The following is a 24,323-nucleotide window of genomic DNA, read 5'->3' as shown; positions in this document are numbered from 1 at the left end:
GTAAACCTTAACATGCTATATAAATGCTAACTGTTATCACTAGCCAAAAAAAGGGTATCAGGAAGAGAAGCAGGTTTCCTGGAAAAGAAGACTCTTTTTAATCAATTTTAGAAATACCGAGTTTGAGGTGTTAGTAGTACATTCAGGTAGAAATGACATTTAGCCCTGTTGGATATGTTGAGTTCAGAATTCAGAAGAGTTCAGGGCAGGAGGTAAAGATTTCATGATCTTCCCTAGAAAGTTGATAGCTAAAGTAGTGGGAATGGGTAACATTAAAGGAGAGAGTAGAAAGGGGCTGAAGACAGAATCATGGGGAATGCTTGTATTAAGCAGGTAGGAAGTATAAGGGGAGTCAGGAGACCAGATAACCAGGAAAGGACAATGTCATGAAAGACAAGGGAAAGGAGAATGTCTGCAAGGAGAGGACAGTGCACAAGGGCAAACTGTGACCCTGTTAGTTGTCAGTTAGCTCTCTCCCTCCTCAGTGTCATGTATAGATAGTTACCTGTCGTGCTCCACTCCCCAGCAGATTGGATGGTGGTTTTTTGTTGTGTCTTTGTATGCCAAGCACCTCGCACAATGCCCTGAACTTTTGGGGTTGTTATTTCAGGTCGATGATTTCATTGGTATGAGGAACTCTGAATGAGAAAATTCTCTCTGCTAATCACATCAGCTTGCTGTTCTTCAACCAGCTCAGAGAGCTGCCTGTGGCACTGAGAGGTTAAGTGATTTGCCCATAGTAGATGCTTAATAAATGCTTGTTGAATTGGATTGGATTGGATTGGAAATTCTACAGAGAGGTCAAGGAGGACAAGAGCTTGGAAAAATTGGATTTGAAAATCAGTGATCATTAGTGACTTTTTGCAAGAGCAGTTCCAGATGAAGGGCAAGAGATAGAAGCCAGGGAGGAGTACAGATTGCCCTTTCTATCAATCAATAAAGAAGCATTTATTAAGCACATACTGTGTGTTAGTCACTATGCTAAGTGCTGGAGATACAAAGGAAAAATAAAAATAGTCCTTACCCTCAAGGAGTTTATATTCTAATGGGGGAAACAAAGTGTAGCTAAATGGCTATATAGGTTACATACAGGGGAGAGTTTAGAGGAGAAAGCAGTGGAGGAGGGAGGGAAGGACATGGGGAAAGATCTGCAGAAAGCGATGCTTAAGCTGAATCTTGAGGGAATTCAGGGATTCTGAGAAGAAGAAATAAAGAGGGCATGGAGGGACAGCCAGTACCAAGGTATAGAGATGGAAAATAGATCATGTAGGAAGGACATAGGCCAGTATAGAATGCAAAGAAAGCAATAATGTGTAAGAAGACTGGAAAAGACAGAAAGGACCCAATTTGTAAACAACTTTCAATGCCAAAAAGACAACTTCATAGTTGATCCTAGAAGTAAGAGGGAGACAAGTAGGTACTATGGTAGATAGAGATCTGGGTCAAGAATCAGAAAGACTCTGAGTTCAAATCCAATCTCAGACACTGGCTGTATGACCTTAGGAAAGTCACTTAACCACTGCCTGCCTCATTTTCCTCATCTGTGAAATGAGGATAATAATAGCAACTATCTCTCAAGGTTGTTGTGATCAAATAAAAAAGATTTATAAAATATTTTGCAAACCATTTATAAAGCACTATATAAATGTGAGCTGGTGGTGGTGGTGTTAATTGGGAGCCATTGCAGTTGCTGAACAGGGACAGGGTAGAGAAAGTATTATATGGTCAGAGCTATGTTTTAGGAAAATCACTTTGGCAGCTATGTGAGAATGGATTAGAATAGAGAGAAACTTGAGGCAGGGAGACCAATTGAAAACTAAGGCAATCAAGCAGCAAGTAACTTATTAAACACTTACTATGTGACAGGCGTTGTGTGAAGTGCCGAGGATATAAATACAACTGTCTAGAAGTCTGGCCGTGGAGGAAGCAGCTTGGATTATCGCTCACAATAAAAAAAAAAGAGAAGAGATGGGACACAGTGAAATTGAGGGAAGTTTTAGAGGTTTCTTTTTTATGATAACTTTAGGAAAAAAAAGGAGTAGTCAGTTAATAGAGAAAGATTGAAGATAAGCTGATTGATGGTGCCAGATTCCAGAAGAAATGGGAGAGGATGAGACAGAAGGTCCAGGTGGCCCTGGGTCAGGAGAGCCACCTCTTTCTCTGAGATTGATAGAAGAGGATAGGTGAAAATAGATCGTTTTTGAGGTGTACAAAAGAGGAATTGTGGCGAGCAAATGATCTCAGTCTTAGTAAAATGTAACAGGAGTTGAAATTATCTCGGAGTAAGAGTTAGGATTTAAGGCTTGAGCATAAAATTTGAGCAGGCAGTTAACTGTGGGTGATGAGATAGGGAATAAAGAAATTAACAGAAGGATTGCCCAACAGCAGTGAAAGTCCCAGTCAATTGGCCAGTCAGTTGGTCAACTGAGCACCTACTAAGTTCTAGGCACTATGCTAAGCACTGGATGTACAAAGAAAGGCAAAAAACAATCCCTGCTCTCATTCGGTCTAATGGGAGAGACAACATGCAAACAACTATGTACAAACAAGATATAGACAGGGTAAATCAGAAATAATCAGCAGAGGAAAGGCATTTAGATAGTCAACAAAATGTTATGATTAACAGAAAAAAAAAGCCTCAATCCTTCACTTTCCCAGCATACTGTAGACAGAGTAAACTGGAGAAAGCAGATTGTGGAGTTTGGTGATTATCAGCATGTGGAAATGGCATTAGGTCAAGAGGCTGAAAGATCTGGGGCACAAACATGGCAATTTTGTTACTACCTTGTTAAATTACTTTAACAAATCATACACGATAGAAGTTTATGGTTTCATGCACAAACTTCTCTCTTGTTCATCTTTATATGTTGACACACTTCTGTTTGTTGATGATTGTTAATTTCGTGATTAAAAGAAAAGAGTCTTTTTATTAAAGGGATTTGTTCTGTGAAGTTTGGATTCAGTCAAAGGCCTGCACTTGAGGACCTACAGGGCCATATGTGGCCTCAAGGCTGCAGGTTCCCCACCCCTGGCTAGGGTGATGGAAAGAACATTTTTGGAACAACTGAACATGGAAGTCTGGGGTAAATAGCAAAGTAAGAAGACAGAAAGGAGTTTCCAAAGTGCTGTTTTCTGGGATTTGGGCCCAAAAAAGATAATTTAGTACTAAAAGAATACTTGAATAAGCTTCCTGATGAATTATTCTATGATATTTTGGTTTGTGCCAAGTAATATCATATTTCAAGTTACTAATTAGCTAGAGTCAAGGACAAATTTTTTTTAAGAAAACTGTAGTCTTCTAAATATTTGTTTCTGGTTCAATGGAAATGTCATAGAGATGACCACAATCGACCCAGTAATCTATGAAATGAATGGTTGGGATTTTAAAATATTTGACAATATTTAACTGTCATTTATTGTCCCAGATCATGAGAAGAACCAAAATCCAGACCATTCAACAAAACCTTGTCCTTTTGGATTGGTTGGGACTGATTTAAATGATCTGGAGAGATGCCTCAGTCTTTTCCAATTCTCAGTCCTCTAATTAAAAGACTTTTAGAAGACATGGGTATTGTATGAACAGAAGTCTCTGATGGCTTTGTGCAGTTATGCCTTGTTAGATGAGCTGATTCATGGCTTCCTCATTGGTCCCAGGACCAAGTAAATGAAGCCATCCAATAAGGGATAATTACCCAAAGTTTTGGAGACTTCTAATGATCCATAAAACACATTTACAGATAGCAGAAGTGCATGATGAGTATGAACAGGCTTCAGTATATAACCAAGAAAGAATTCTAAAGAGCAAAATTAAAAAATGCCATCAAAGAATTTTATGGCAGGAAGAAATGATTGACTGGTCATGTGGCCAGAGTGAAGGATTGCAAGTGGAGGCAAAGTAGCATGTCCTGGTCATCCAGGGACACAAGTTGGTCCGAAGATGTACTCCATGTCTCAGGCCACACAATTCCAGTTGGGCAACTGTTCTGAGTGCTGCTGATTAGGTGGCAGGCCAGACCTGGAGGATATGTCTAATTCCTAGCGTCTTCCTGTCAATGGAAAAGGCTTTGGCCCCAAGGAGAGAGGGACAGCCATTTCCCTCCATGCTACTCCCTGCACCTTGACAGGGGCTGATTCTCTCTTGGGCCAAGTTCCATGCTAAGATTGTTCTACCCACCTTCAGTAGGAGATACCTGTACACTTCAGGGGAGACTGACACACCCCACTGTCCCCTCACACATCAAGGAAGGTGGTGGGAAACTATGAGATGGACATGGGGCTCAGCTCCCACATATAGTAATATTAGGTATGTGGTTTTGAAAAATAAGTCTCTGAGCTCTCTCAGTGAGTGAGTATATATTTATGTATATATGTGTATATGTACACATATATATGTATACATGTGTGTATTGCTAAGAAATTAGTAAAATGATTATTAAACAGCAGTGAGTACCCAGATATAGTTATTTCAGTAGCACCAACTAGGTGAACCCAGCAAGTGCAGGTTTTATGTCTATCTCCAGCATTCAGCAGTCTGGGTAATAAGATGTGGGTAATAAGTATTCCATAGAAATAAGACTTATTGGCAAGGCTGGTAAGGTAATGGAGTGATCAAGGAGTGAGGGATTCTAACATGTAAGAGCATCATTAAAGTGGCCATGGAGAGATGAGTAAGATGGCACTGATGGACCAGAAAAATAAGAAGACAAATAGGGAACAGAGGAAATGTTTATCATTTCAATGTCAGGGTGGCCTGGATTTTTAGGGAAATGGAAATGTATTCTTTTTAACCATGTCCAACTTTTTCTTTTAGCTCTGTGCCACAGATAAAACCCTAGAGTTTGATCGAGATTTTCGAATTAGACATTATGCTGGAGATGTAGTGTGAGTATATTTTATTTCTGTAACAATCTTTTTAATGACTTGATATAGAAAATATAGCTAGAGGAAATCTGTTCTAAATTATTCACTTATTCATTATAGTTCCTCATTCTTTTAAAATTTAATTGCATTTTTGATTTAATTGCATTTTTTTTTGATTCAAGTCTGAATTAGTTGCTAACATTATATAGGCAGATACAGATTGGAGATATAAATCTGGGGAGTTATTCGCAGAGGATCAAGCCATAGGCATGGATGCAATGGTCTGCTGGATGGTCTCCCTGCCTCAAATCTCTCCCTACTGTAGCCCATCCTCCACTCAGCTACCAGAATGCAGGTTGGAGCATATCACCCCTGCCTACACAATAGAATCTGGTGGTCCCCTGTCACCTCCAGGATAAAATATTCAATCCTCTGTTTGACATTTCAAGTTCTTCATAACCTGCCTTCTTTCTACCTCTCCAGTCTCTTACCCTGTCCTCCCCTCCACATACTCACTCCATGGTATGCTACACTGGTTCACATATGACACTCTATCTCCCCTGCCTTTTTGCTGGCTATTCCCATGGCTGGAATGCTTTCCTTCATCACCCCCTCCTCTTCATTTCTTCAAGTCTCAGCTCACATCCCACCTGTTTCAAGAGACCTTTCCTGATCCCTACTGTTCCTCTCATACACATACAAACATGTGTACATATACAACATACACATGTGCACACATATACACACTGCTAGCCTACTTAATTATATATGTGATTATATACAGTATATATATGTATATATAATTCTATAAATTAACTAATTTTAAATTTTATTTTGTTTCACATTTCCCATTTACATCTTCATGTGGTTCAGGGCTCCACTATTTGCAGGTGGCCATGAGTTTGACACCTTTATCTAGGTTAACCCCCTTGTTTTAGAGCTGTAGAAGGGGAGTCCCAGAGAGGCCAGATCCCTTGCCCAAAGTTACATAGGTAAGAGATAGAGCCAGGATTTGAACCCATGTGCAGACAGGACTGGGTTCAATAGTGCAAACAATTGGAATGACTGTAACTGGTTATGGAATGGGGAACTAGGGAGTAGGCAGGGAGGAAAAAGTCTAGAGACTGCAGGTGGGTTCTTAACTTGCTAATTTAAAAAAAATTTTTTTAAATGTTATGTTTATTGATCCCTTTTCTTTTTACATCATATTCAATTTCTTTGTGGAAAAAAGAGATATGAAAAAGTATTAAAGCAGATCATCAAATTCCACCAACATCACTTCATTCTCTTTCTGGCTGACAAAAATGGTGACACGATGAATAAATAGGGAGAGACACCAGGGTCATCCTTAACCTCTCCTATCCATATGTTCTTGCTTGCTCTTGAATCCAGATTTGCTCTCCACATAACCTACCTGGCTCTATATCTGAGCATGACATCTCTTTAACTGCCAGCATTCTGGTTTCCATAAACACCATTTCATGAGAACAAGTGTGTGAAATGTCCCCCATGTCTATGTTCTTGTCCAGTCCAGAGTCTTTTCTATTTTTGGTCATCATTCTCTTTGACCTCCATGCTTTTGCCTGATGCTATCAGGAAAATGCCGTCCCCAAACAGGAACATCTGGAGATAACTTTCTATAGAGAATCCTTTGTCCATTTGGACTTTCTGCAATGTATCCTTCATGGTACTGTTGGCAAGCATGGTCTTCTTGTTTTACACACTGCCTGATACTGATACTCTGAAGTTCAATCAGGAAATTATCTCTGATGATGCATCTATCAGAAATCTTTCATGGTTTTGAAATATTCTTGTGAGGCATCTTATCTGAAGAGTGCCCTTAAGGCTATCTTTTGTTCTCTTGAATAAAATGTTAAATTTTGTATTTTAATTGACAACAATAAAAAGAAACTCCTCCCCTTCTGGGGCCCTATACCATATTAGTTCTGCTCCTTCTCTCACTCCTTTGGGTTAAAATTAAATGATATAATATTTGTATCATTTCTAATATTTCTAAAGCTTTTAGCACAGAACTTGGCATATAGTAGGCACTGAAACACTTATTCCTTTCCATTCCCCCTTAGGAACAAAAATAGTTCAGTCATAAATGTTGAATTTGGTGATTCCTTTAGCCTGTCAGTAAGCAATTAATGAAAGCTGCATTGATGACTTAGAGTTCTTAGACTACTTGTAGAACAGCCAGAAGGTGGCCCTTCGCTAGATCTGCTCAGTAACTCTGGTTTCTTTTCCTCATTAGCTATTCGGTCATTGGTTTCATTGACAAAAACAAAGACACCTTATTTCAAGACTTCAAACGCCTCATGTACAACAGGTAGGGTTGACATTTACTCATGTTTTGTGAATATATAACAGAGGATGTTATATATTGTTCTCTGAGGATAACCGATGCTGGGAAAAGATCACTTTAATCTGGGGAGAATGATTTCAGAGTAAATAGTATGGGAGGGAGATCTCATTGAGACTGTGAAAATAAGTTTGTTTTATCTTTTACTTAACAAAATTGGGCTTTACTTACAACTCTGAAGTAATCTTTAGAAGACTGAATCATAAAGAATGAATCAATGTTGATTTTTTTGCTATAATTTTTCTCTCAAAATTGGGTGCTGGCACAATATGTGATCATCTCTCGCTTAACATTTAACATTTGCAGAATGATCATGAATAAGGTCGTTGCTGAATAAATATTTGGCACCCTGATCAACTATTCAAGAAGTTTCTATTCATTATTTGATATCACATCATTCTCCTTCTAGCTGGCAAAAATATTGACACAATGACTAGGGAGAGACACTAGTGTTAAGCTGGGAAGGATGTTTAAGGGGGAACTTTATTTTAGAAGTGGTCGGTTCCCTAGTGAATATTTCCTTGGTATGATGGCTTTTCATTCCCTATGATACCTTATAAGAAGACAGTGTTATGGTGCATAGAGAGCTGGCCTTGAAGTCAGGAAAATCTGGCCTGTGTTGACTATGTGACCCCGGACAAGTCACTTATTTTGTTTGTGCTTCTGGAAGCTCTGACTCTTAAGTTGCAGGAGAGTTGCTCATATGGATTGGTGGAGGGAATTTCCTCCCTGGGAGTTATTCTCTCCTAATGAAATCACAGATGTGGACCGAAAGAAAATGCTCTCTTAACTGGAACTCCTGTAAGGTCCTGGAGAAAGAGGGATCTGAGTTCAAATCCCACCTCAGATGCTTACTAACTACACAACTCTGGACGAATTACTTAACCTTTCTTTATCTCAGTTTCCTCATCTGAAAAATGGGGATAACAATAGCACCTACCTCCCAGGGTTGTTGTGAGGATCAAATGAGATAGTATTTGTACAGCACTTGACATAGTGCCTGGCACATGGTGGATGCTTAATAAATGATAACAAAGAAGACCCAGGTGTATGTACATGTAGAGAGTGGTTTTTGTACATATATGTGAGAATAAGTACTTTTTATGTGGCATTCATCGGTAGTTTCCAACCACGTTTCTTGTCTTGATTGAACAGATTTAATTAATGGTGAAGTGTGATTTGAGAGCATATGATTGTGGCATATATTTATAATGCATTGCATTTGGGTTTCTAGTTGGAAAGCACTTTCAATGACCTCAAACTTCTCCCTGAAATAAAAGCCCATCTTTTTTAATATTCCTATTCTTCTGGTGATGTGATGAGGCCAGGGATCATGCAACATCACAATCTGGAAAAAATCAAAACTGTGCTTCACCCAAAGGTGCATGCAAAGCTGTGTGTTGGGGAGGCGTCAATAGGCTATGGCAGATTAGTACCAACAAGGTACATGGCAAAAGTAGCACGTAAGTTGTTAGCAGAGACTTGTGACCAGAAAATTCCATGGGGCCATATCATGCCCGTAGCACGGGATAACCGATGGGCAGCCAGCACGCTGTCTGAGTACCCACCTCGTGTCACATGACACCGAGCAAGTTGTGCATCCCCACCTGCCCCCAGGGCCAGGTTATGACAGGACGTGGACAAGAATTTCACAGAATGAGAAATCATGGAAGGGTTGTACTCATCACTGGTGGAGAGAGTACTCACGTCAGATTTTTTTTTGAAGGGTGGAAGAAATATGTATAATGTATATGCATATCTTATTTGTCTCCTGCATTTAAAGTGTTGTAAATATAAATACATGTGATACGTAATGCGTATCCTAATAACATCAGAAGAACTGACGCAGGCCAACGGTCCCAGTCCTAGTAAGTGGAGACGTGGGTACTTAAAATGAATGCTGAGACTGTGTTTTTTTTTTTTCTCCCACTTGGAAAATGTCCATTTCCTGTTACAAAAAAGGGGAACGTTGCTGGCAACGCTATTTCACGATCTGATCACTTGATTATTGTCCTTCAGTCTCAAAGAGTACCAAAAATGACATCAATGTATTGGAGTCAAGATACAGTGTGTCTGACTATGCCTGCCCAGACCCGTATGAGCTCAGGAGGCTCTACCACAGGTTGGGCACAAGTGGTCCATATGGACATTGCAATCTGATTAACATAAAATCAAAGATACTCACAGTGGAATGGGAAGAAAAACAAATCAACCAATAAACATTTATTAAGCACCTACTGTGTGCCAGGCACTGTGCTGAGTGCTGGAGACACAAAAAGAGGCAAAAGACCATCCCTGCCCTCAAAGAGCTTACCCAACATGCAAACAAATATACAACAAGCTACGTTCAAGATAAGTAGGAAATGATTAACAGAGAAAGCTCTGGAATTCAGAAGGGATGGGGAAGACTTCCTGCAGAAGGTACTATTTTAACTGGTACTTAAAGGAAGCCAGGGAGGTCATTAGTTGGAATGGAGGGAGGAAAGTGTTTCCAAGCATGGAGGACAGCCAAAGAGAATGCCCAGAGTTGAGAGGAGTCTATTGTTCCTGGAATAGCCAGGAGGCCAGCGTCACTGGATCAAAGAGCATATACTGGGATTACTGTAAGAAGACTGGAAAAGTAGGAAGGGGCTAGGTTATGAAGGGCTTTGAAGGCCAAACAGACAATTTTGTATTTGCTCCTAGAGACAATTGGGAGCCCCTGGAGTTTATTGAATAAGTAGGTGACATGGTCAGACCTGTGTGGTAGAAAAATCACTTTAGTGGCCGAATGGAGAACCATGAATGTTAAAAAAAAAAAAAAAACCGGAGTTAACTAGTATCTTCTTTAACTAGAAAATGTGCCCCAAAGCAGTTTTTCTCATTGACTCTAAACAACTTTTTATTGTATACTTCCTGTAAGTATAGGAATAGGTATCAGGCAATTTCAAAGAGATTCTCAGGTATGCACCTGCTTTTTCAGACATTTTATGATACTGTGAACTCCTTGAAGAGAAGGACTGTATCTTGTTTTCTTCCTATTCCCCCCAGCACCAAACAGAAGTAATTGTACACAGTAGGTATTTAATAGTGTCCTCTGGTGTCCATGTTAGCATTATACCAGTTTGGAGAACAGCTATTGTCACCTTTCCTGCCCCAGCTCTGGGAATCATCATTTTACCCAGTGGCTTATCTCTTGTCTAATGATTATGATGAATATTGATTTCATTTTGTAACAGTAAGATGTCACGGGCTGCAGCACTTATAATTTGTTTCATGAGTTTGGATCTGTACCCACAACGACACATTCACACTTTTCCTAGCTTATAAAATGATTTAGTAATAATAATAATCATAAACATACATGCACATCAATGCGATTACATATGATTATACAATCTTAGAAGCAAAGACTATTAGTAGAAAGATAGAGAGATAAAGAAGAAGACATACATCACCAATCCAAGGAAGCACCAATTCCTGAACATCTGGCTGGGGGAGTCTTGTATCACAGCTATCAGGGTCTCGGTTGGGAAAGTCCCTACAGCAGAGCGTCCTCTCCAAGGGAGACTCCCAAAGTCACTTTCCCAAGAAAGACCCTTTTTATCATCCTTACACAAAGAAGGCAGGGAGCCAGGGAATAGGTGATTAATCCTTACTGTTACACCTTTCAAAACCTAGTTCATATTATATTATGAGACTCATGTTCACTATTTAGGTAGTCTACTATATTATGATTAAATGCTACTTCAAATAGTTACATTGTTTAAAGTTCAAAAGAATTTGGAAAATATGCTTTCAATTAGGTATCTCCTAACCGCGTATTTTTTGTCACTATGGATTCATTGTCACTTTATCTTTTTGAAATGGGATCTTTTGAGTCCCTCCTGCAGTCCATATAAAGATGCTCGGATGTAGCTCAGCAGGATGGCTTATCACTTCTGGAATAACTCATTGAAATTGATGTATTTGAATTTCTTTACCTCCTGCTCTTAGTTCAAATCCTGTGCTGAAGAACATGTGGCCTGAAGGCAAATTGAGCATTACAGAGGTTACCAAACGACCTTTAACAGCTGCTACCTTGTTTAAGAATTCCATGATTGCCTTAGTAGACAACCTGGCATCAAAGGTAATTATTTTCTGACCTAAATTTCCATTTTAATATTTGATTTCTTCTTGACATGCCTTTCATGTAATGTGTGTCTGGTTTGCTTCTTTAGGCAATGACATTTAGTTTTACTCTTCAAATTAAAGCACGCTGATTCAAACTGAATGTTATGAATAATACAGTTCTCACCATTATCATTTTTGGCGTTGTAGTACAGTACTACCCAGGCTGAATACTATTCTTAAATTAGTTTGGGTTTTTCACATTACTTTGATATTTGATGTCTGTTGTGGTCAAAAAGAAAGTCTTAAGGTATGTGCTGTGATCCTTAATACCCTTGTGACGTCTTAAGCCACATTTTCCTAAACTGTAAAACAAGAGGATTGGACAAAAACCTCTGAGGCAGGTGCCTTCCAGCTCTGAATCTAAGAAACACTTAAACTGTTTAACAATGACATTCCCTAATGCTGGTCCAAAGATATTCATGAAAAATAGCTCATGGTTGTAAGGGATCATTGTATTACCTTTGGAAATAGACAAATTGTATGAGTTTCCAAGAGGAGGTTGAATCTTTTTATCCTTCCTGAAGAACTGCTGTGCTCTGATTTATGCTGTTGCAGCATAGAGATGTAGTCTTGATAAATGCCTCCTCTTTCCATTGTTTCTTTTCGGGGTTTATCCTGCTTGACTGATCACCTAAGGTCTATTGTCTTTTTCTGTTCTATGTCCTGAAATATCAGGCCTTTGCTCTAACTATTGTTGCTGACTACTTTGATAAACTGTCAAGCATTTCTGGAATTCTTGTCTAACTGTTTTGTGCTCCTATGTGATTCCAACTTCTCCTTCCTGTCTCTTCTCTATTAGTATTATTATTATTTATCAATTTCCACCTCTAATAGTTTTAATCTGTGGTATGTTTGTCATTCTGTCATTGGAGTTAAAATAGAAATGTGGCTTAAATGCATCACTTGGGTCTCTTAAGGGCTCACAAACACCATGCAAATGATAAGCGATTGTCAGTGGGAAAGACTGATTCAGAGGCAGGTGGTTTGTCTTTTGTCTTGGCTTTGCCACTAACTTGCAGTGTGACCTTGAATGGACATTCACTTAACCTTAATTTTCTCATATCTCAATTGAAGAGGTTGGATCATAGACCTATAAGGGACCCTGCTAATCTCCAAATATCCCTTCCAGCTCTAATATTTTATTATTCCTTTTTAAAAGTTTTTTTCTATATCTTTAGCTTTTATATCACCTTAATTTACTAATATAGCCCTCTCCCTCCTCCTTCTCAGAGAGCCATCCTATGTAACAGACCAAAAAGAGTGGGGAAGGCAGGAATAGTTTGGTAAAATTAACACATCAGCCAAATCTGACATTATATGTAATGTTCTATATCTATAGTTCTCACCTCTGCAAAGAAAGAAAGGTGTGTTCTCACATCTGTTCTTTGGGGCCAAAATTCATCATTATAATTTTATAGCATTTAGTTCCAATTTTTGGTGTTGTTTTTTTTCCCTATTTACAGTTTGTTAGTCACTGTATATGTGGCTTTTAAGGTCCTGCTTACTTCACTTTGCATCAGTTCATATTCATACAGTTCTCCTGCTTCTCTGGATTCATGTTCATTGTTTACTATAACACAGTGACATTCTTTCTGGGTACCACAGCTGATAGGCATCCACTTTGTTTTAGTCTTTTGCTACTACAAAAAGTGTTGCTATGAATATTTTGGTGTATATAAGACTTTTCTTCCGGTCATTGACTTCATGGGGTACATGCCTCACTGTGGGATCTGTGGATCAAAGACTATGAATATTTTTTCAATGTTTTAACATTTTTATTTAAAGTTTTGAGTTCCAAATTCTATCCAAAATTCCCTCCTGAGATCTCCTCTTCCTCCCTGAGATGGTAAACAATCAGATATAGGTTATGCATGTACAATTATGTAAAACATTTCCATATTAGTCATTTTATACAAGAAGATTCAAATAAAAGAAGAAAATGAAAGAAAGTGAAAAAAGAGCATGCTTCAGTCTGTATTCAGTCAATATCAGTTCTTTCTTTGGAGGCAGATAGTATGCTTCATCATTAGTACTTTGGGATTCTTGGATCATTGTATTGCTAAGAATAGTGAAGTCGTTCACAGTTCTTCATTGAACAATATTGCTGTTACTGTGTACAATGTTCTCCTGGTTCTGCTCACTTCACTTTGCATCAGTTCATGTAAATCTGTCCAGGTTTTTCTGAAATCATCCTGCTTATCATTTCTTACTGCACAGTAGGATTCCATTACAATCAGATACCACAGCTTGTTTAGCTGTTCCCCACTTGATGGGCATCCCTTTGATTTCCAATTCTTAGCCAATACAAAAAAAGCTGCTATAAATATTTTTGTACAAATAGGTCCTTTTCCCATTTTTTAAATGAAAGATTATGGATATTGATTCCAATCCTCCTTAGATTCCAGTCGTTCACTTTTCTTTTTCTTTCTAATTTCTGCCTTCAAGAATAGGAAGTCTGTTTTGTTCACACATTTTAGACACTTTCTTAGCATAATTCCAAGTTGCTTTTCAGAATATTTGGACCAATTTACAGCTCCAAGAACAATATGTTGGTGTGCTGTCTTTTCATAAACCCTCCAACATTGGCTATATTTATCTTTTGCCATCTTTGCCAATTTGCTGGGTGTGCAATGGAAACTCAATCTATGATATCTTGATGCCAAAAAAACAAAAAAAATCAAATAGGGACCAGTGAAGATGACTATTAATCACTGGTTGGTCAGTGCAATGGGATTTCATTTGTTGCCATTTCTAGTAAAATCTTGGCTCGATGTCTTTATGGCCCAGCTCCTGTACAGCAAGCTTAACCATACTTTTCCAGAGTCGTGATTTTTAATTTGAAGTCACAACATGATATAAAAAAACATGATCTTTGTAATTGTAGCATTTAGATCCCAACAAAATTAAAAATCAACATTTCAACTTAGTTTTCCTTGCCTGTCAAAGTACATTTGTTATCAACTCTAGAATTGTACTCAGATGTTCATAACTAGTGTCTATGTAACTTTTTAAGGTTTGCAAAGAACTTTGTATGTACTATCTTATTTGATCCTCACAACAACCCTGGGAGGTAGGCGCTATTATTATTCCCATTTTACAGTTGAAGAAAATCTGACTGAAAAAGATTAATTGACTTGGACAAGGTCACACAGTTATGTAAAAGTCTGAAGCAGAATTCAGACTCGGGTCTTACGACTCCACGTCCAAAACTCTATCCACTGCAATACTTGATTGCCTAGGTGCTTATAAGTAGGTTTGACTATTCGGTGAAAGTTGATTAAAATCCTAAGCATATTCCATAACATACCTTTCCAGTTAAGTCACCATTAATGGTGTCTTGTCCCATCTATCCCCTTTCATAACTGAACTGAAGCAGCAGGATATGGACTTTTGAGAATCTAACAAGTTATGTGAAAGCTGGTAGTTGGCTAGACTTTTCAGTTTTTCAGAATGCTTCTAACCCAAAAGAGTGTGAGATTCATCAGAGGGCCTTGGGCTTATAATGATGGAATTGGAATGTGCTATGACCTTTCTAAAAAACCTGCTCAGAGAACTTCTTGGTTGTGGGATGGATTTACAGAGTCAGTGCAGTGCCTTGGATTGATGATAAACATGAAAAGAAAATAATGTCATACAATCTGCACTAGAGAAACCTTGCTTGCGCACAGCCTTCAATATTTAGCTCTAGACATCTTCATTAAATTCCTTCTACCAGAACAATCACTAATCATTCTAAACACTCTATTAGATTATATTTCCTGGATGTTTTGGACTACATTATAGGATCATAGATATACAGCTGAAAGGGACCCTGCCCACAGTGTAATCCAAACCATATACTTTACACATGAGGAAACCGAGGCCCAAGGAGATGAAATGAATTGTCCAAGGTCACACAGGCAGTACATGTCAGTGGTGGGATTTGAACCTACGTCTTCTAAGTCTAGAGCCAGTGCTTTTTTTTTCATCTCCACACTGCCCAAAACCACTTACTTTTTAAAAAAATGTTCATACATTTACTTTTGTTCTTAGAAGGTTCTACAATCTTAGGTTGTATTACAAAAAACATAGTGTTTATGTTTAGGAAAATGGTAGTGCTGTTGTACTCTGCCCTAATCACACTGCCCTCAGGGTATCATCTTTGTTTGGCTGCTCCATTTTAGGAAGGATAGTGATAAGTTGCTGATAACAGATGAGTTTATTTATCTCATCTTACTTCAAATGCTTAATGTAGTGCTGTGCATACAGTAAATACTTGCATGAATGAAAGTGGACATTTGCACATGCCTCTGTGCCTTAGTACTGTTCAAAGCAAGTTAAATTGAGGTGATCCCCATTCTCTAGCATCTTCATACATTTTCTATAATCTCACATGAATTATGTGTACTGAGCTGCATTTTTCAGGCACTGTTGTTGTTTAGTCATGTCTGACTGTCCGTGAACCCATTTGGAGTTTTCTTGGCAAAGATCCTGGAGTAGTTTGCCATTTCCTCCTCCAGCTCATTTTACAGATTAGGAAACTAAGGCAAACAGGGTTAAGTGACTTGCCCAGGGTCATGCAGTAAATGTCCTTGGCTGAATTTGAATCCATGAAGATGAGTGTTCCTGATTCCAAACCCCATGCTCTCTCCATCTGCCGATTGGCACTGCCCTAGTGTTGTCCATCATAACCTCCCACCAGTGGTGTGAAATAGGTGAAAATAGCTTGATAATCAGTCTCCCTGCCTCATCTCTCTCCACTTTAAGGTCCATTCTCCTTTCTGTTGTCAGGCTGATCTTCCTAAAGCACAGGTGTGACCATGTCACCTGGCCCCCCAGTCAACTAATTCCAGTGGCTTCCTATTGCCTCCAAGACCAAATATAAAGCCCTCTGTTTAGCTTTTAAAGCCATTCTTAATCTGGTTCCTATATTCTTTTCCAGTCTTATTTGTTTCTCTCTCTCTCTCTCTCTCTCTCTCTCTCTCTATTTTTAGTTTTCAACATTCACTTCCCTAAGCTTTTGAGTTCTAAATTTTCTCCCCCTCCCTTCCCTCCCCACTCCCCAAGACAACATGCAATCTGATATAGTTTATGCATGTACATTCATAGTAAACATTTTCACATTAGTCATGTTGTAAAGAAGAATTAGAACCAATGGGAGAAACCATGAGAAAGAAAGAAGAGAGAGTAAATAGTATGCTTCCATCTGTATTCAGACTCCATATTTCTTTTTCTGGATGTGGATAGCATTTTCCATCGTAAGTCTTTTGGAGTTGTCTTAGATCCTTGCATTGCTGAGAAGATCCAAGTCTGTCAAAGTTAGTCACCACACAGTGTTGCTGTTACTATGTACGATGTTCTCCTGGTTTAGCTCCCTTCACTCAGCATCATTCATTTAAGTCTTACCAGGTTTTTCTTGAAGTCCACCTGCTCATCATTTCTTATGGAATAATAGTATTCCATTACATTCATAAACTACCACTTGTTCAGCTATTCCCCAGCTGATGGGCATCCCCTCAATTTCCAGTTCTTGGCTACCACAAAAAGAGCTGCTATGAATATTCTTGTACATGTGGGTCCTTTTTCCATTTATTTTCCAGTCTTCTTAACCTTACTTGCTTCCATGTCATCTGTGATCCAGTGACACTGGCATTTTTGCTGTTCTTCAGTAAGACACTCCATGCCTGTCCTGGAGTGTTTTCACTAGCTGTCCCCCAAGCCTAGAATTCTCTTCTTCCTCATGTCTGTTTCCTAGCCTCCTTCAAGTCCCAGCCAAAATCCCACCTTCAGGTACAGGAAGCTTCTCTGAATCCCCCTGAATCTCAGTGACTTCCTTTTCCTGGCTATTTTCAATTGATCATGTCTGTGTCTTGTGTGTGCAGTTGTGTGCATATTGTCTCCCCCAGTAGACTGGGAGCTCCTGCAGAGCCTAGCACAGTGCCAGGCATGTAGTAGGTGCTTAATAAATGCTTTTTGACTTACCTGAGATGACCTTTAATAAGGATAAGGTAAGGACAAGATAGGGTTAAAGACTGTGAGATTTGAGTCTTCCTACTGCCACCTCAGAATACCTACCATGGCTTCTGTTTAACATTTATCATTGACCACAATAGGTAGAATTTTTAGTGTATTAGGCTTGATCAAACTGATTATTTCTAAAGAAAAAAAAACATGAACAGACAGAAAATTGGCTAAATGGAAAGTGTTTTTATTGAGCCTATTATATTTTAGTTGTTTTACAATGCCTCTCCCAAAGACCATGAAAGCGCTTCTGCTTCTTAATAAGGAATGGCCAGCAGTGACTAACAGGGCTCCCCAGCAAACCAATGGTATTTAGTAATTACATCTAGAATTCCATTTTAAGGAATACGATTTTAACCTTGGCTTTTAAAACTGTTTGTAAAGTGCTTTCCTAATCTGTTTCCAGTGAATTATATTTAATGAAAAGTCATATGAGGGGGGTGGGGGGGGCGCATTTACAAATCCTCATCAGTGTTAAGAGTCATTCTGTGTTTTTTTGTTTGATTGTTTTTGCTTTTTGGTGAGGCAGTTAGGGTTAAGTGACTTGTCCAGGGTCACACAGCTAGTAAGTGTCAAGTGTCTGAGCCCGGATTTTAACTCAGGTCCTCCTGACTCTAAGGCCAGAGCTCTATCCACTGTGCCACCTAGCTGCCCCGAGTCATTCTGTGTTGAATACATTTTTAGACTTTCTGCCATGACTATATTTGTAAACAGTGGTCTCAGAAGGGTGCAAGATGAAGGAAATGCTGTGTGCTAGATTAAAACAATTGGAAGAACCAAGTGAGTAGAAATACGGGTAAATGGGAAAACCATCTAAGTCAAGGGTCAAAATCTCACATAGTTTAGGCACACTGCAAAAATGTATATAATAGACTCTACGTTCCATGATCGGGAGCACACCTTATGCTGACTGTCTTGTACTCCATCTATGCCCATGACTTAGCCATTCTAAACACACAACAGATGAGTGAGAAGGAGAAAAGCCATGGAGGTACCAGTCACCAAGGTGAAAAGTTGTATTTTCCACTGAGCCCTTCAAGTTATTTTTAATATCATAATTGGTTTCTGTTTGGTAAAGGGAACACAAAATAACCAGGATAAGTTGTGTGATTATTGCCTTAGTCTGGGCTTATTCTCAAGTGAAACTTATCATCTGCAATTTTTGTCTCCTAAGGAACCATATTATGTACGTTGCATTAAACCAAATGACAAAAAGTCCCCCCAGCTGTTTGATGAAGAGAGATGCCGGCATCAGGTGGAATACCTTGGGTTACTGGAAAACGTGAGAGTACGGCGGGCAGGATTTGCTTACCGTCAGACCTATGAGAAGTTTCTTCACAGGTGAGCAGGGATCTTCAAAGTACCTTATGAACAACATAATCTTCCTAACATTTGTATTTCAGATGATGGAAAAATGAATAAATCCTAGACCAGTGAAAGATGTCCCTCATCTATTGGCATGAATGAGCCTTGGAAAATAGTGCATCCTTTCTTGGAAAAAAGAGATGAAGTCTAAGATTCAGTTTTGCAGGGGGCAGCAGAGGAAGAGAGATTCTTTACGAAGTTCAAGAATATTTTCAAATAATTAATTTAAAATTTAAAAAATATTTAACTTAAAGAACATTTAAAATATAAAATATCATCATTAAATGAAGACTTCTGAACTAAATCAAACATAAACCTTAGACAAAACAAAGGGTTTTTTTAGGACACTTGTTTCTGAACTGTCAGTTTTCCTGGTTAGACTCATATTTCAACTTTAAAAAGTGGTTTTAGTTTGGCCTCCTTCTTGAAAGTTTATAGCAAAAGTGATTTACTTGTATTATCTTGCAAACACAACAAATTTTAATGATAAGATTTACATCTAATTCTTCATGCCCAATGTGAAGATGTTATATGTATATTCTAACTGAAACTTGTTGGAAATGAATGGAAGTTAAATATTGCCATGAGTTGAGTCGGGGGAATGGATGGGAGCATTGTCTGGGCCGAACCAGAGATGGGAAATATGTCATTAGAATGGTAGGATGCAAGGCTTCACCTCCAAGGGGGTAGATGGGAAAAGTGAGAGAGATAGCAATAAAGACCAAGGTTGTTGATCATGAATTACAAACTATATAAATGTACTCAATCAGCCTTTGCTATTTCTTTGTCCTCCCTTTGCCCTCAAACTTTAGATTTGCTGCTATATTAAAAAGAAAATGAACTCTAGTTCATGTTCTGGTACAGAAGTGATTTTGAAAATGGAGTTTAGTGGGACCCCATCAGTAACCATGAAATTAAAGGTCAAAAAGCACTCCATATTTCATTATCATTATTTATTTAAATAATATTTTGATTACATATTTTACTATGTAACCTATTCCACCAAAACCATCTTCTTTTTTTTTTTTTTTTTTTGAGGCAGTTGGGGTTAAGTGACTTGCGCAGGGTCACACAGTTAGTAGATGTCTGAGGGAACATTTGAAGTAAGGTCCTCCTGATTCCAGGTCTGGTGCTCTATTCAGTACAACACCTAACTGCCCCCAGACCCATCTATTTTGGATAGAAATATGCTTCTGGAAAAATGCAACTCCTATGTTGAATGGGTCCAGTTTCTGTTTTAAATTGCATGTCACTATAAAGTACCAAGACTAATTCCTCAGGCCACATGTGAAATGGAAATCAGATGCTTTACTGATTCGTTATGTCCTTCAGTATTTTTCTATTTGCAGTCTCACATCCATTCAGAATCATATTTTTTAATCAAAAGTGGAGATGGAATGGAAGCTAGAGGTCCATTAGACCAGCAGACAGTGATGCTGAGAGAAGTATCTTACTCTTTGCTCAAATGAGTATTTTCCAGTGATTTCTTGTCTCAAGTTGTGCAGGCTTTTATTAAAGATTATCGGTTTAAACCCAGGTTTCTGCTTGTCACTTTCCGTTATCTTTATGTCTTTTATAGAAGGAGAGAGAGGGATTTTTAATGTACAAGTGACCTGGAAAGCTTTGGAGGTCTTTGGGGGAGGAAAAGATGCTGCCAAATGGCAGATTTATTCTGAGTTCGGCTTTATAATTAGCAGGACCAGGCAGGATGTGATTTGCTGGGGTACCAGGGTCATGCTCTTTGCCTTAGGGAAGGAGAGAAGAGTGACTTTGCATCTATTTGTTAGATAAATGGAAAACCTTTAAGAGTAACATGGTTGTGTCATCCTTTCTAGTTTTTACAGTATGTCTGAAAATTTTTTCCAACTTGCTTGGGCTGTTGCTACCTAGAATGTTACTCAAATATTGACCTTTATTTCTATTTTATACACTACTTCTTACTTAAGTTTGTTTTTTTTTAATTTTCTGGTTGCCCAGCCTTGCCCTTTCTTAATGTGTCATTGTTTGGTTTGCTCATCTCTTCATGTTATGAATCTTAACATTTGGTTCCCATGCCTAACCATATCATCTAGTCCTCTGTATCCTGATGGATTTTTTTTTCCCCTGTATAATACCATTATCATAGTTTTTTAAAAATTTCTTATCCTTGTGAATGAAATTATTTTAGTAGAGGATTTTGTTTTTATTATTGTATTTTTATAATAGAATTGCTTTTACTCAAACTGTTTTAAGGTATGTGCCTTCATATTAAATCTAACATTAAACTGTAGCATTTTCAGAAATGGGAATTTTCACTGTAACCAAATTTGAAAGTAATAAACCCATTAGCGTACCACTTATTACTAAGCCAAGGGAGTAGAATGGGTTTTACTTCTATTTTTATGTAGCTGTAGGTTTCAGAAAGTCATTGTAACTACTCTATCTCAAATTCTCTTTTGGTTAAAGAGGTCATCCCTGTAGGATTGCAGGAACATGTGTAGTCTGAGAACGTGCTTATGTTTCACTGTACTTACGCCCCTTGAAGGAAAGGAACAATATAAATTCCTGCTGCTACGATCCTGTTTTGCTGCTATACTCGTGCATGCCAGACCTTTGCGTCTTTCCAGAAAGAACAGTTTTCATTCACTGCCTGTCTTTCATTACCCACTTACACTCCAGCCACTTGTCATCTGTCTTCCATTTCCCATCACCACTGAGGAAATTGTTCTATCCCAGTTTTAGTCATAAGCTCTCCTTCTCATCAGATCTGGCTCTCACTTCAATCACCTGCTATCACCTCTCATTTTTTGTCTCTCCTCCTTTTACAGGCAAACTTCTAGGAAAAACTATCCATGCTTATTGCCCCCATTTCCTCTACTCCCATTCATTTCTCAACCTCTTGTAATCTGGTTTTTGACCTCATTACTCAACTGAAGTTATTCCTTACCGGATCCCATTCTGCTCTCTAACCATACATTCTTGATCTGGGTCCATGAATATTTTTTTAAATATTTCAATATGGTTGTTTCCCACAGTCTTGTATATCTTATTTTATGTATTTAAAATGCATAAAAGGGGTCCACAGGCTCCATGGAACTGCCATTAGCAAAAAAGGTTAAGAACCCCTGCTGTATACCCTCTCTCATGGGTTCAGTTGTCATCTCTATGCAAATGACTCCCACATCTACATATCCAGCCATATTCTCTCCTGGGCTACAGTCCTGCATCGCCAACTGCATCAATCTCAAACATTGAATGTCCCATAGACATCTCGGTTTTAGAATGTCAGAACTCTTGATCTTTCTCTCTCATACTGGATAGAGTTCTAGACGTGGAGTTAGGAAGACCTGAGTTCAAATTCAGCTTCAGGCACTTATTAGCTGTGTAACCCTGGCAAATCGCTTAACCTCTGTTTGCCTCAGTTTTAATCATCTGTAAAACTGGGATAATGATGGCACCTGAGTGAGAAAGGAGTGTGGTGAGGATCAATCATTCTTGACTCCTCATTATTTCTCATTACCCTCCCCCAACCCCATATCTAATCTGATGCCTATTTATTTCATCTTTTTTTTTTTTTTGGCTAGGCATTGGGGTTAAGTGACTTGCCCAGGGTCACACAGCTAGTAAGTGTTATGTGTCTGAGGCCAGATTTGAACTCAGGTCCTCCTGAATCCAGGACTGGTGCTCTATCCTCTGCGCCACCTAGCTGTCCCTATTTATTTCATCTTTGAAACATCTCTGGAATGTGCCACCTTCTCTCCTCTGACATTGCCTCCATTGTGGTGTGGGCCCTCACCACCTCACACCTGGATAGTTGTAATAGTCTGCTGGTGGATCTGCCTGCCTCACACCTCTCATCACTCCAATCCTTCCTCCATACTGCCTCCAATGACTTGCCCAAGTGCAGATCTCATCATGCCACCTCCAACCGTACTTAATAAACTCCATTGGCTCCCTATTGTCTCTTAAGATCAAATACAAAATTCCGTTTGTCATTCAAAGCCCTTCATACCCTAGTCTTCTCCTACCTTCCCAGTCTTCCTGCACCTTACTTCCCACCACTTACCCTTCCATCCAGTGACACTGCCATCCTGGCTGTTCCACAGACAAGACATTCCATCTCTTGGCTATGGGGATCCTCTTTGGCTGGCCCCCATGCGTGCAATGCTTTCCCTTCTCAACTCTGCCTACTAACTTTCCTGGCTTCTTTAAAGCCCCAACTTTACAGGAACCCTTTCTTAGTCCCTCTTAAATCTAGTCACTTCCATCTTTTAATTATTCCCTGTGTATCCTGTATATAGCTTGCTTTGCATATATTTGTTTATAAGTTGTCTCCCCCATTAGACTGCAAGCTCCTTGAGGGCAGGGATTGGTTCTTGCCTTTCTTTGTATCTCTGGGTTTAGCACAGGGCCTGGCACATAGTAGGTGCTTAATAAATGTTTAATGATTGATTGAAATGAGATGCTGTTTGTCAGGTGCTTTTGCAAACCTTAAAAGTGCTGAATAAATAACAGCTGTTATTCTGAATTTTCTGTTACCTCTGAGGGCACCATTGTCTTTCAGAGAGATAGGAAGCCAGGAATTTACTGTTTCTTGTTCTTCATTTTCTAAGAGGACCAAAATGACATCACTAAGTTAGAGTCAAGTTACAGTGTGTCCACAGTGTCTGATCAGACCAATTCGAACTGGGAATGTTCTACGACAGATCGGGAACAAATAGTCCATGTGAACATTTGGCGTAGATTCTCTAAATCTGCACATCTTGTGCTATTTCAATTCTGCTTTGTTCATAGAGCACAGCACCTTTTCCGATGAAGTCACGCCATGCTGGGTGGTCTTTTGCCTGTGTCTTCCATGTCACACAATCAATTCCAGAGTTCTTAAAAGAGACCATGAGAAGTGTCCTTGTATCACTTCATCTGACCACCATGTGAATGCTTACCCTGTGTGAGTTCTCCATAAAATAATCTTTTAGGCAAGTGTACGTTTGGCATTTGAACAACGTGACCAGCCCATCAGAGTTGTGTCACTGAAACCGAGAGAAAAGAGTCACCTAATAGTGTGGTTATCAGTGTCAAATGTTACAATGAAGTCAAGGACAGGGAAAGGGTTTTATTATTGACCTTAGAGAAGTTTCAACAGAAGCCAAAGTGCATTATGGGCTTAAGAAATAAATGGGAAAATGAGGAAGAAATGGAATTTGAGTGGGGTACAGGTTTCTGGGGAAGTTGTCCACTTTTTAGAATGGGGAGACGTTAACAGGTAGGCAAGGAAGACATAGAAGATATCATTTTTTATAACTTCTTACCTCCTTTTATTTATGGTAAAATGGAATTTAGTAATTTATAATAAATTAAGTTTTTTTCCTTTTAAAAAAAATTCTGAGTTACATTTTTTATTATTTGTTCATATGGCTTTATTCTTTTCCTGAAGAATTAAACCTGACTTTTTATATCATAAACTTTAAAATGGGCAGAGTTAAAACTGCTTACTCTTTGTTTCATCATGAAACAATTTTGATAATTAAGTTGTGGGGAAATTGCAGATGTTAAATTGTTTTAATCTTAAAATGCATAGTCCCCTTGTTTACTGTTTGATCCA

At 38.7% G+C, this 24,323-nt stretch overlaps 1 protein-coding gene across 2 annotated transcripts in view; it reads left to right on the top strand.

The window, feature by feature from the left end:
* MYO1D (myosin ID) overlaps positions 1-24,323 on the top strand; it is a 393,551-nt gene that overhangs the window by 148,318 nt on the left and 220,910 nt on the right. For both annotated transcript variants that reach the window (XM_027861852.1, XM_027861853.1), the window contains exons 12-15: positions 4,811-4,881; positions 7,118-7,192; positions 11,201-11,333; positions 18,552-18,718. In XM_027861852.1, coding sequence (XP_027717653.1) covers positions 4,811-4,881; positions 7,118-7,192; positions 11,201-11,333; positions 18,552-18,718 — 446 coding nt within the window. The remainder of the gene's footprint in view (positions 1-4,810; positions 4,882-7,117; positions 7,193-11,200; positions 11,334-18,551; positions 18,719-24,323) is intronic.

Source organism: Vombatus ursinus, unplaced genomic scaffold, assembly GCF_900497805.2.
Source record: "Vombatus ursinus unplaced genomic scaffold, bare-nosed wombat genome assembly UNPS02014768.1, whole genome shotgun sequence".
Classification (NCBI taxonomy): Eukaryota; Metazoa; Chordata; class Mammalia; order Diprotodontia; family Vombatidae; genus Vombatus; species Vombatus ursinus.
Note: the sequence above shows the minus strand (reverse complement) of the source record. Positions and strands in the feature narration are given on the sequence as shown.